At 43.0% G+C, this 13,909-nt stretch overlaps 1 protein-coding gene across 5 annotated transcripts in view; it reads right to left on the bottom strand.

The window, feature by feature from the left end:
• The window catches only part of LOC101174314 (receptor-type tyrosine-protein phosphatase zeta), a 113,926-nt gene that overhangs the window by 36,213 nt on the left and 63,804 nt on the right, over positions 1-13,909 (bottom strand). For all 5 annotated transcript variants that reach the window (XM_023952148.1, XM_023952147.1, XM_023952146.1 and 2 more), the window contains exons 4-9: positions 12,266-12,417; positions 12,098-12,193; positions 11,951-12,017; positions 11,022-11,179; positions 9,195-9,345; positions 5,134-5,318 (exon numbers count right to left, since the gene is read on the bottom strand). In XM_023952148.1, coding sequence (XP_023807916.1) covers positions 5,134-5,318; positions 9,195-9,345; positions 11,022-11,179; positions 11,951-12,017; positions 12,098-12,193; positions 12,266-12,417 — 809 coding nt within the window. The remainder of the gene's footprint in view (positions 1-5,133; positions 5,319-9,194; positions 9,346-11,021; positions 11,180-11,950; positions 12,018-12,097; positions 12,194-12,265; positions 12,418-13,909) is intronic.

Consider the following 13,909-nt stretch of genomic DNA (forward strand, 5'->3'; position numbering starts at 1 on the left):
GTAAAACTTAAAATCATCAGAATTAGGACCGTAAATATTAACCAAATTTAATGTTTCCAACAATAATGATCCTTGTATTATTAAATATCTACCCCTCTTGTCTTTAATCACATTACTAACATGGAATGGTACAGATTCATGAATAAGGGTCATCACTCCTCTTGCTCTGGAAGAAAATGCTGAAGCAAATACGCTCCCTCGCCACCTTCTTCTAATTCTTTTTTCGTCTTCCTCTAGAAGATGGGTCTCCTGAAGAAAGACTATTTTGGAACCCATATCTTTTATTTTGTTTATTACTTTTTTGACCTTTTTGAAACGTTGCAATCCCCTGCAATTCCATGTTACAAAGTTTAGATCTACTCCTTGCATTGATTTGGACAGATCAAAGTATTTATTTGCATTTAGAGTACATTGTCTCTTGAAAAAAAAGAGATCTGTATTTCTTTTTAGCTGCTGTGAAACTTTCACATAATACAATGAACATTTTTTTAAAGAGAAGCCTAACTAACCTGGATATACATATCCAAAGCCTAGAGAACATATCCAAAACACCAAACTTGAACACCCGTTACCCCATTTACCCAACTGAAGGTTACCTGCTAAAGGTAATTTATTATCATATACAATACGGACCAAAAGTTTGGACATGCTTTCTCGTTCAAAGAGTTTTCTTTATTTTCATGACTATAAAAAATTGTAGATTCACACTGAAGGCATCAAAACTGTAAATTAATACATGTGGAATTATATTCATAACATAAAAGTGTGAAACAACTGAAAATATGTCATATTCTATGTTCTTCAAAGTAGCCACCTTTTGCTTTGATTATTGCTTTGTACACTCTTGGCATTCTTTTTATGAGTTTGCTATGAATTTGCTGGAAAATAAAATAAATAAAGTAATAAAGTAAAATAACAATTAATAATTATATAATAATGAGAAATTAAAAATACCCCCAGACGATATCTTTGTCCATTCCGATGTTTTCCTGTAAACATCGTCAACTGCCAGATTAAGGGACATCGCCCAACCCTAATCTCTACAACGACTGTTCAAAGGAGACTGTGTGAATCAGGCCTTCATGCTAGAATATCTGCTAGGAAACCACTGCCAAAGAAAGGCAACAAGCAGAAGAGACTTGTTTGGGCTAAAGAACACGAGGAATGGACATCAGACCAGTGGAAATCTGGGCTTTGGTCTGATGAGTCCAAATTGGAGATTTTTGGTTCCAACCACTGTGTCTTTGTGCGACGCAGAAAAGGTGAACGGATGGACTCTACATGCCTGGGTCCCACCGTGAAGCATGGAGGAGGAGGTGTGATGGTGTGGGGGTGCTTTGCTGGTGACACTGTTGGGGATTTATTCCAAATTGCCTTTAGTTGGTCCATCATTTATTTTTCAACAGAACAATGACCCCAAACACACCCCCAGGCTGTGTAAGGGCTATTTGACCAAGAAGGAGAGTGATGGGGGGCTGCGACGGATGACCTGGCCTCCACTGTCACCTGAACCCAATCCAGATGGTTTGGGGTGAGTTGGACCGCAGAGTGAAGGCAAAAGGGCCAACAAGTGCTAAGCATTCTGGGAACTCCTTCAAGACTGTTGGTAGACCATTTCAGGTGACTTGAAGCTCATCAAGAGAATACCAAGAGTGTGCAAAGCAGTAATCAAATGTGGCTACTTTGAAGAACCTATAATATGACATATTTTCAGTTGTTTCACAATTTTTGTTATGTATATAATTCCACATGTGTTAATTCATAGTTTTGATGCCTTCAGTGTGAATCTACAATATTCATAGTCATGAAAATAAAGAAAACTCTTTGAATGAGAAGGTGTGTCCAAACTTTTGGTCTGTACTGTATATGAATATAGTCTACTCTGAACGTCTTAAAAATGGCATGTCCCACATAATCTGCCCTGCATTTTGACCAGCACCCAGCAGGCAAAACAAATTGATTGTTTGATGTAATGACGTCTTTACGAAATGAGATCATGGCTGATTCCATATTTTTGGTCTGCAAGTGCTCTCGACACTCAGAAACACATGTCTGTATTGACGTACAGGAAAAAGGCGCAGAAAAATAATGAAATCAGTCTTAGTGATGGGTAAATACATAAATAACATAACACAACGTAACATTTAGCCCCATTAGTCATTACTATGATAAGCACTTGCATTACCTTCCTTTCACTTTCACCATCATTTGTCCTTCAATCTTTTATTTTTGGCTCAGGCTGCACCTTAACCCCCAGCAGACCTTTGACGTACAGATGTGAGTTCTAAAAGGGTCAAATAATTTCTGTTTGGTGCACATAGAGCAAAAGAAAAGCAGAAATGGATAAACATCTGCCTTTCTACTTAAAAAGTCACGCCTCCTTCACTCTCAGTGTGATCTGAACAAATATTATGGTCCTTAATGTATATGCATTGACATCACCAGCTGGGTGGGGGGATCTTCAGTGACCCGTTATAAAGCTCAAAGTGATAGACACCCGTCAATACATCATTAAATGTCTTTGAGCAACCAGTACTCACATCACTGAGGGGGTTTAAGGGCAGCAGCATGAAAAAAACACAAAAATGATCTGAAATTTGCAGCAGATGACTTTCATCTTTGCAAATGAGATTTTCCTCCTTTAAGGCTGTGTCACACAGCCGCTACATACAATCTGCACATTGGCCACGTATGATAGTTCTGTCTTCCGTGATACATGCATGATATAAGTAATTCATAAGTCTTTCTGGCATTTGTCTTTTGTCTACGTGTTGAGGGTTTCGGCTGAGGGTTCCATACGTGTCATCGGTTTTGAGCTGGTCAAAATATTTGGTGGGTTGCAGTTAATGCGTAAGGCTCTCGCAGGGCGGTGTCCGGCAGGCGGAGGGCGACCCGTTCTGTAGCGACATGACGTTTTCACAGACAGGGGACGCCCTGGCGGGATACGCAGCTGAGGTCCAGAGTACTCGTCCCCCTCCGGCGACCTGCCTTCTGTGAGGCAGCGAACAGCGGAGACCTGACCCCATGCATGGATGAGCCGGATTGGGGGGGGGGGGCAGAATCCCCCACTTAAAGTCCATTAAACATACGTGGAACGGTCGTGGAAAGCCACAAATTCTCGCACATATCTCTCAAAAGTCACGCATAATTTCGTGTGATGCATATGGACAACAAAAACTATGCATGAATTGTGTTATTCTCAACCAACCCAACATTTTGAACTGCTCCGAACCGATTCCACGTAGAGACTCATCTGCCGAAACCCTCGACGGACAGTGGTCCCCAACCTTTTTCAGACTGCGGACCGGTTTAATGTCAGACAATATTTTCACGAACCAGTCCAAACGGTTGTGTCTTTATTTTTATCAGAGGAATTTTTTTTTGTGCTATAGTTTTTTAGATGCCTGCCTAAATCTCCCTTATTCTCCCTTTGACAGGTTTCCTCAATTCAGAAACATCTTCATCTTGGGTTTAATCTTAATTCTCAGTAAAATGTTTCAGCTGACTGTCAGAAGTCAGAACTCAGTCTCCCCCTCTGGTCACCAGCAGGAACCATCTCCAGAGTTCTAACTACACTTCCTGACTCTCATTTACTCCGTCAACCATAGCTTAAGCTCTGCACTGAGCTCAGCTCAGTCCCACTCTGACTTCATTACTGAGCGTTATATCTGGACCTCATCTTCCGTCTCCTGACCCTGACTGTTTGCCTGCCGCCTGCCCTGACCCTTGCCTGGATTCTGACTACCCCGTCTCTCCTCTGACGATTATATGTCTGTTATCGACTCCTGCCTGCCTGACCCTGATTTAGCTATGTGGACTTTTAGCTCAGCTAACAAACCTGCTGCGTTTGGATCCAGCCGTCTGTCTGTTCTTGAGACAGTGATGAAGATGTCAAAGTGACATCCAGACGCTAACTTCAGCTGCTTTTAAGTCTGGTATTTTGTAGATGTAATGATATATTTATATATATTTTCTAATCATAATAATAAATGTGAACCCACCAAGTCTGCATCTTTATTATCTACGTATGTGAAAAATCGAGAATCAGTTGCTGTGTACCAGGCAGAGCGGAGCGGCTTCTGGTATGTCACAACAACTGTCTTTATAAATCTGTGTTTTGTCTGAACAGCAGCTTTATTTTTTAAACACCTTTACTTGGCTTCTCCCCGTTTCTCCCCTTCCAAATAAGTTTTTTGTTTGTTTTTTATTAGCTTTTTAGCTTTGGGGTTTCATAGCAGTCCGAGCAGCTGCTTAGAGTCAATTGACGCCTCAAGACAGACAGATGTGGTGAACAGAATCCGGTAGTTTTCCAAAATGAAATTTCCTTTAGACCAGAAAATAAATAAAAAGTAAATAATGAAAGTCAGTATATGCATTTTATTTCGGCCTGCACGAAGTGGCCGCTACCAGTGTGCAGCCCGGGGGTTGGGGATCACTGATGTTTATCACCCATTTATCACGAGAAACTGAAATTTCGTACACGGCCTTGATTTAGAACTGGGGCGGATCCGCCATTTTCATCAAAAGAAAGCGTTATATGGGCCAGGGTAGGGCACTGTCCATGGTGCTGACGTGATGTGGTTTCTACTCAATGCTCTGAATAAATGATAAATGCTCTGAATGTCAAATTAGGAAATTCAATAAAGCGTGGGTTCTCTCAGTGGTTTGTTTGTATTTCTTCTGCTGTTTTTCGTGATATATCTGTGAAAATTTCACGTACAGACCACAATTTTTCGCACTTTTTTCCACGTAATATTCACGGACAACCAAGATTTCATCCCTGGACAATGCGCAGATTGTACGTAGCGGCAGTGGGACATGGCCTTTAGCGTCAGCTAGGTCTTTGCTGGGAAAGCATGCAGCCACCCTATGACTTCCTGATTGAAGCAGATTTAGAAAATAAAGTAACCAGATTCTAGTCATTTTTACAAAGTGGGTAACACAAGCAGGTCAACTGTTTTTTTGATACAGTGAAAAAATGATCAAACCTCTCAGGAGAAGCAACCATTTTGACTCATCGTTATTATTATTTTTTTAATAATTGGTGTCTAAACTCACATTTTCCCTGAGCCCATTTCCTCCCCAGTATAAATGGATTAGTAGTTTGTGAGGAGTTGAATGCATCCGTCCTACCACGTCTTGGTCTCCGTCGGTGCGGGACTCCTGCTTGATCTGCTCTCCGCCCTGCAGCCTCTGGTAGGTGACCGTGTACCAGTCGATGGTGGTGTCATAGACGGCTCGGGGGCGTTCCCACGTCACCACGATGGTGGTGTCGTTCTGAGCATCAGCCTGGACGTTCTGTGGCTCCAAACTGCAGGCTAAAGAGCACAAAGATTAGGAGATGGCAGAAAGCACAGTTAACAATCCTGCGTGAACACTTACATAAATCAAAGCTTCTTAAAGATCCACTCCGATCATCTTTAGGCAAAATCAAAGAACCTGTGTCGTTTTCTAATATATAGTTTTTAAAGAGTGCCAGGATTTGATTGGATTGGAAGGTTTATGAAAACCAGTGATAAAAGGTGAACCAGAGAAGCAGAAGCTGAGAAAGGGGAAGAAGGAAAGTCCTACCAGCCCAGAATCAGGCATTCGGATCTTCTAAGGTTCCAGAACTGAAGCGTCTGAGTCCTTTTAGGTGGGATGGAGTCTGTTAAGACTCCAGACTTCTCCAGACAATGTTTTTGGAATCTGGACAGTGTCACTTCGTGCTTCAACACAAAACTGGTGGCAGCAGAAACTCTACATGTGTTTCCCTGCACACCTGCCGACACTCTTTACCTGTCAGGTATATATTATGGACCACTTGGCTTCCTGAAGTCACGATATGATGCAGCAATCATAGGGGGAAATTACAAAGAAGTGCATGTAAGAAGAAGACACTTTTCACACAGGCTAGACCTCTTTTAAATTCCAACTCTGATCATTTTTTGATCTATTTGCAAAGTGTTCCCAGAGGTCTTTTAATTATGATTATGAGTTTTTTAAGCAAAATAAAAAAATGTGTTGTTTGCCAAAGCCCCTCTAATCCCAGTTACGGCATTAGAGGGCATTGCCCGTGCAGAGTCATTTGTCCATCAGACTGGATGGGGCAAGCCGGTGTCTGCTGCCAGGGCATTGGTGGCGTCCCGGGGGTCCAGCGCCCCTGACCTTGCAGCTTTTTTCCACGAGGTCCACAACATCTGAGCGGGGTGGATTGTATCCCCCGAGAAGCAGGAAGAGCCCCTTTTGTTTGGGGCACACCAGGGCACCCCAATTTAATTTCATCATTTCTCACAGCAACTAGAGCCTGGTCCTCAGGCTCACTGTTCTGACTGGGGCTTCTGCTGGTCGCCTGTGTCTGCCTTCCCATCTAGTGGTCGGTTTCTGCCGCTTTGCCCGGCTCGGTAGGGCTGGCGGGCGGGTTACAGGGGTGTGCAGTGCGGGGCTGGCCATGGGTTGTTCTGGCTTGCCTCTGGGGGTGGGGGCTCAGGACTCCTGGGCGGTGGTGTCCCTCTCGTCTAGGCGCCAACATAGGTCTCGAGCGGTCGGGGCATTGGGTCTGGGCCCAGAGTGCCTTGGAGTGGGACAGGTCCCTGCCCTGCCTGTCTCTGTGGTGGGGGTCCTGTTTTTGAGGGTGGTTGCTCCCGGGTCTTTGCCTGACGGTGGGGCTCTTGGATGCCTGGATCAGCTGAGCTTCAGCCTCCGGGGGGGTGGGGTGCCGGGTCTCCTCCCTTTGCATTCAGTCTGATCAATGTACACTCTAAGGAGCACACATTTGTTCAACCCACCTGCTTATTCACTTTTGCACAAATAGGGGCATGGGTATTGTTTTTACACCCCTCTTCAAGAATATTGATTATTTGAATCTTGTGTGCATAAATCTGTGAGATAAATCTACCATCATGAATGTATGAATATACTTCCAACCTGTAAAAAGCTGTGTGCAGACTATTTCTTGATGTGTGAACTAAGTCATGCAATTTACTATTGACACTCTTATGACTGTATTATCAAACCCCCCCCCATCTCCCTATCTCTACATCCTATTCTATCTGTATTTTCTTTTCCTTTGTCCGGTCCAACAGGGAATGCATACACATACAATTGTTATGATTAAAGCTTAGCCTGATATACAAAGGGGGTTTATACAAATATACTTTCTGTGTGTCAGAAGGTCCATAAACTCCAGTAAAACCTGTCCACCACAAGAGGCCTTCCTATCGGATCTGCCTGCTCAGCTATTGGACAGGACAAGTTATAAACAAAAAAGAAATTCACCTCTGAGTTGTGGGCGGGACAACTCCCCTCCCCTGTTCTTGAGAGCTCTCTGTTTACACAGTCTCCCGCTACCTTACAGCCCTACACAACCTCCAAGCTAACATTACCAGTTCAACAAAAATGGTGAGCAATATTGGAACTATCCAGAGGTGCCCAAATCCAGGCCTCCAGGGCCGATGTTCAAAATGTTTCCAACCATCCTGCTTTTGAAGCTCCTTGTTGGCTAAACACACCTGATCCAGGTAATCAGCAGCATATGAGGCGGGGTTTCTGGACATCCAGCAGTCCGTCTAGGCCTGCATTTGGGCACCCCTGATCCAGCCGTACAGTTTGGATCCAGATTCCAGCTCAGAGGAGGAAAACAAAGACGTCCATGGATCTATTTGTCTGCAAGTGGACGATCCGGATGGAGCGGGGAGCTTGAGGCCCGCCCAGCAAGCATGTTTTTAAACTACATTTTTCTGTCTGCTCCTGATTCACAGCGATTTGAATAAAGAAATACACAGAAATGCGGTTTTAAGCCATCATTAGAAAAAGACCCTAAGAACATGTTAAAAACACCATTTTCTCTTAAACGGGTTTAAGACCTTATGGATTAATGGATTTTTTATTTCTGGAAGTAATTTTTAACGATAACCGCTGACAAGTTTCTTTACAGTTCCAGAGTTTGTTGATAACAGCATACATCGTGTTTTTTTTAGAGTTCCAAAGACCTAAAAATGTCTCAGTAGCTCCTTCAGAACGGCATGCTATTGACTGCTGTTTCTACGTTGAATCTTTGAACGTGTTCCAGCTTCTCCTGAGATCCACCAGGCAATAGCAGATCAAAAAGGGCCTCATTCGAGGCGCCTGTTCCATCAGAACCATCTAATTTGACACAAACATAGAGAAATAACTACTAATGCTTCCACAGGCGGTCCTGTGCAGTGGTTATGCTGTCAGTACACTATGTGATGCAGTGAAAGAACAGATTTCATGAATTCTTTTCCAAATTCCTAGTTATTCTAGTTTCTAAAAGGTTTGGTGGGTTTTTGTGTTTGACGTCCGTGTCGTCTTTGTAGGACCAATAAAACAATGTTTTGTGTGAAAGTGGTGCATTTCTTCTTTTTTGTTTATCCCCACATTTTTTTTATTGTTTTTAAAATTTGAACTATTTGAACACAAAAACATTTGAACAGTTTAAGCATCAAGTATCAAAAATATGTCAGCCCCCCCACCCCACCCCACCCTTCAACTTAAGACAGCCATACAAGTAAAATAATTAAAAAAAAATAATAATAATAAATAAGATAAAAACTAAGTGAAGACAAAAAAATAAATAAAAAGGTATACAGGCAGTTAATACAGACAAGGACGTGAACTTATTTTGTTTTTTTTTCACAGGTGTTTCAATCCACTGACCAGTTTGTTTATGAACAAGGCATTAAAGAAGATTACTTAATGTTTTGTCTCTGTAAAAGTAGACCCTTTAAGTCGCCAGGCAGATGGTTTAAAGATGGAGACCATGTTGTAAGAGACATCTCCACCCTTCCTTCCATAACTGCATGTAACCTCTCATGAGGAAGGTAACTGAACACCTCTCTGTACCAGAGAATGACAGTGGGAGGGGACTCCTTTATCCAATGTATCGAGATACATTTCCGAGCGATTAAAAGCAGTTTCTCCAGAAGCGTATAATGTGCAGTAGGAATCTGTAATTTCCTCGAGGGAAGGCTCAACAGGAAGACACCTGGATCCTTCTTGATTTTTAATCTGAAGATCTCACTGATCACAGATGAAATATGATTCCAGAATCTAGAAATGTTCCTACATTCCCAAAAGCAGTGAAAATATGTTCCTCTCTCCAAATTAAATTTTAAGCGGAGACAGAGAACGATTAATTTTGTGTAAAATAACAGGAGTTGAAAGTGGTGCATTTCTGTGTGTGTTTCACATACTGGGTGTGAGAACATCTTCCACTCCGGTGTAGGAGGCGAACACCTGACCCATGAACTGCTGCTGCTGCTCCCTGAAGTTGTTCTGCAGATAATCCGTCAGCACCACGTATCCGGCCTGCTCCATGGTCATCACCTCGCAAAACACCTCCAGCTGGGGAGAGACGGGGCAGGGAGAGACGGTGAAGGGAGGAGGGGGACGCCTCACATGCAGGAACATGTGTCTTCTCCATCTTTCTAGCCTCTCCTGTTGCCAAAACGGAGTTGAAACATGCAGCTTGAAACAGCGTGAGCGCTCTAAGAGGCTTGTGTCGGTGCCAGGCTGAGGCACGGAGACACTGCTGCTCTATTTTTGGTTTGTGGCATGCCTTCCCGTGCCGCTGCAATCGCACAGATGCGGTTGAACACAGGCGAACATGCGGAAATCTCTACATACATCCGTGCAGAAAACCAGTTTGCTCTGCTTTCTCCTTCTGCGACACTGATGCTCATGAAATGCAGAGTCACTCGTCCTTCTGTGCAGAATAGCCGCATTTAGAGTTAGGCTGTCGCTTTGCTTCACTTCAAGACAGCATTTTGTTTTCCTCACATGATCTGCAAACGGCAACCCTGAGCCCGCCAAGCTTTATCCAGCGTCAGGCGTGAAGATTAAATCAAACATTGTATTGCTTCTGCTATTGTTGAGACAAGCAAAACTGTAGGACACTGCCTTGATTTATTATTTAAAAGTGCAGCAACACCATGACAGCACGAGCTGAAGATCCGACGTTCAACCACAGAGGAACTGAGAAGAATTCTACTTTTTTGTCTTCCAGCTCTTTAGAGGTTGCACCCCCACAGCTAATCCTCTCCTCCTCAATCCCACCATCACCCTTCTCCACATCCATCAACCTCCTCTGAAGGCCCCGATTTCACAAGTGCCATTATGAGGTGCAGGTAGAACATCGTCAGCATGTTATCATTATATCAGTTCATCTATCCATATCTAACTTCTCCTTAATATCATTTGATTTGTCTCATACATTTTAGGTTGAATGCTCTTCCTGACACTTCCCTCTGCTTTTACCGGGCTTGGGACAGGCACTTTGTTTTTCATTTTCTGTGGTGGTGTTTTTTTTTTGTCATTTATACTTCTTTAGTTACTTTGGATTATGGCAGGCCATCAAGTTTGGGGGTGACAGTCCCGGCATTAGAGGGGCATTGCCCTTGCCCATGCTCCTCCTTGGTCTTCCTCTAGACCTATTTCCTGGGAGCTCCAACCTCATCAACCTTTCACCAACATCATCACTGGTCCTCCATCTCCATCTGCTTTTATCTCCATGACCTGTTCCTCTTTTGGATTCCTTCCTGATCCATCCTGGTCTCTCCCAAAGAGAACGTAAACATCTTCATCTCTGCTCCCTCCAGCTCTGCATCAGAGTCTCTAAACCACCAGCATGGCTGCTAACACCACAGCTTTCAACGCCTTTCCTTTCATTCTCTTTGGTAAAGAATGAATCTGAGGATGTTAGTTTTTTTTGACAGATATACAAACCCTGGACCTATAATCTCTGATGTCATGTACTGAATTCTGAATATTTGAAATGAGGACATTTTTTGTCAACCATAAGGTCTGCCGATAACAACAGGTCCCTAAAATTGTGTAAATTGCATGACAGTTAATATAAGTAGAAGATAAAACTGCACACATGTCTATTTGAGTGTAAATTATTACAATTTAACATAGGAGTCTATAAAAAGTTGCTCCCTCTCTGAAACCTGGCTCTAGTGGTCATTTGAGGAACTGCACTATTTGTTTTTTTTTTTATAAACTTGGTTCTTCCCACTGACCTGAGCTTCTGAAATGGCCACTGTGTGTTTGAAAACAACCCACTGGACGGACTCGGAGCAGGGAGGAGCGGTCAGGGAGCCGTTGTAGATGTAGTACTTATCGGTGTTGTTGGGCAGAAGGGACCTCAGGGTGAAAGCCTCAACGGAGGCACTTTTACCTGAAACAACAGATTCAAACTGCTCATAGTTATCAGACAGACGGGCTGTAAAGGTCAGTAGGAAGCCGAGTTTGCAGGTAATCTGCTTTTTACAGTGGAGTCTGACGGAAAAACGCAGCTAATGTTCTGTGCTGTTTTCCCTACTTCATGTTTTTGTGTTGTTGTATTGTGTTGTTGTTGTTTCACCTGGCGCTCTCTCTGTCACCCGCAAACTGCTGCACATTTAAAGACACCCTCCATTCATAGAGTTTGTGCAAAATTCATCCTCTAGAAATGAGGTAATTCTACATTATTATGATAAACATTTTATATGGGGGGGGGGGGGACTTTGAAAGGGTGGCAAATGAGAACAGCAGAGAGGAAGGCCATTACCGAAGATTCACACTAAAACAGCTGTTCTTGTAGCTGAGGTGCTATTTCTAAGGCTTAAACAAGTTTGCATTGATGATTATTTTTTAATTGGAGCAGCAGACCTGAAAATCTCAATCCCCTGAATTGTTCCTAATTTGCTAATATTCGCAGATCGTGTGTCTCCTATTTATCAAGACAACTGTAGCAATAGAAGAAGTCAACTTTTTCCTCTTCATGACAATTTCAAAGGAATGCAGGACAACACTTTGAGGAATTGGAGACTAAAGTGCAATTATTATGCAACATGTCTGGACAGATCTGCGTTTTGGACAGAATCAATTTGAGCTGAAACACCAACACAGAGTCAAACTCTTCATTAAAACCTTCTTACATCTGTAGACATCAATTATAATGACCTACCAAACCTGCTGACGCTGTCAATGGCCTTCAGTATGGCACTGAAATTCTCATTTTCCTCCAGGTTAACCTGCAAACAACAGGTCAAATTTTCAGTGGAAGATCAAACAAGAACTTGCCAGAAACAGTAATTTATGTGGTTTGTTTCACCTCGAAGAGAACCGCTAATGCAGCGACCCTTCCACCTTGTTCTACTGCATCATCCAGACTCTGGAAGTCGTCGGGATTGTAGCAGTAAATCTGCATCTATGACCAGAAACACAAGAGTTATGTTGAACAGTGAATGAGGGTAACATGGGGTGTACGTCTGCCCCTCACCTCCAGTGGGTACTTCATCCCATTCAGGCTGTGTTCTGATCCGTCTGATGTTGCATTGCAGCGCCCCCAGTGGAAGAGAAGTCTGGCCACTTGAAACCTGGAGGTCAACCCCCCACCACTGACAAAGAACTGGCCCCCAACGTTTATGGCCACTGAACAAGTTCAAAGAGGGAATGAAGAGTGAAATGCAGTTAACATCAAACTAAAGCCCATTTTCACAACAAGTAGTTCATAAATAAAATAAAGATTGACAGGTATGTATGTAATAATATGCATATAGTAGTATATGACAGTATAGAGGTATGTGGTATTACGATTATGGCAAAAAATATATTGTATACGATGAAATAATTGAATATGTGGAAAAAAAAATTTTTTAATTATTTTAATATACCAACATATATTTTATTGGATCAGTAAGCACACAGATTATAGTGCAAGTCAGTGATCCCCCACCCCCGGTCCGTTCCTCGGGCCAACTGGTGCCAGGCGGCAGGAAGACAAAAAATGCATATGTTAACTTTGATTATTCTCGTTTTGTTTCTTTTCTGATCCTGAAGGAAGTTTTATTTTGGAAAACTACCGGATTCTGTTCACCACATCTGTTTGTCTCGACACGTCACGTGACTTTAACCCTTGTGTTGTCTTGTGGGGTCCAGATGACCGCACAGGTTGGGAGGGGGGTCATCCAAAAGCATACTTCAGAGTTGAACTGGTATCTCTAAAATGTGTGTTTAGCCTTTGTGCTATTGGGACCTTTCTTCTATAATGATTTGTGATCTTCACTGGTGTCCATGGATTACATGAAATCCTTTCCACCTTTATCCACCTTTGTAGGAATAACACGTCAATGTTAGGGTGGGGCCATCTGGACCCCACAAGATAGGACAAGAGTTTAGCAGCTGCTCGGACCGCAAAGTTAGTAGCACAAAGCTTAAAGCAACTAAAAAACAAACAAAAGACCCTATTTGGAGAGTTACTATGGGGAGGAAATGTCTTGGGGAGAAACCAAATAGGGTCTTTGACTTAAAAGAAACATAAAGCTGCTATTTACAGACAAAACCAGGTTATTCCCATGTACCAGAAATGCAAACTTCATCCCCGTTCTGAGCGGTCCGTGAAAATATTGTCTAACAGTAATCCGGTCCGCGGCCTGAAAAACGTTGGGGACCACTGGTGTAAGCGAAATCACACAGTGGAAACCGTATCACTCCGCCAGGTCTGTGACTACAGTTTCCAAAACGCTCCAACAATCCATCAAGGGGTGTGGCCATTGACGTCCTACACACAGTGATGATAAGGGTGGATGTGGGTGTGATTAGGTAGAGACCGTTTAACAAAAACAAAAACAGCTGTAGGAGAAGGTTTTTCCTAAACATTCCTGTCTTGGTTCAGAGACATGGATAACACGTCAATGGTAAATCTAAGGCCATTTCCGGAACAACTGAGCGGCTTTTCAAAGATGGATAACAGAGCAAGGCAAGTTAGACCAAGACCTGCACCCCTACCACACCGAGACCCAAAGATGCACCCAGTCCCGGACTTGCAACGAGACCCGAATCCAGACCCAGACCTGAGCCTAGACTGTCTAGAGTTAAGTATTTTGTACATCAAGCCTATATTTAGCAAAAAGGTGTTAATATT

Source organism: Oryzias latipes, chromosome 23 (assembly GCF_002234675.1).
Source record: "Oryzias latipes chromosome 23, ASM223467v1".
NCBI lineage: Eukaryota > Metazoa > Chordata > Actinopteri > Beloniformes > Adrianichthyidae > Oryzias > Oryzias latipes.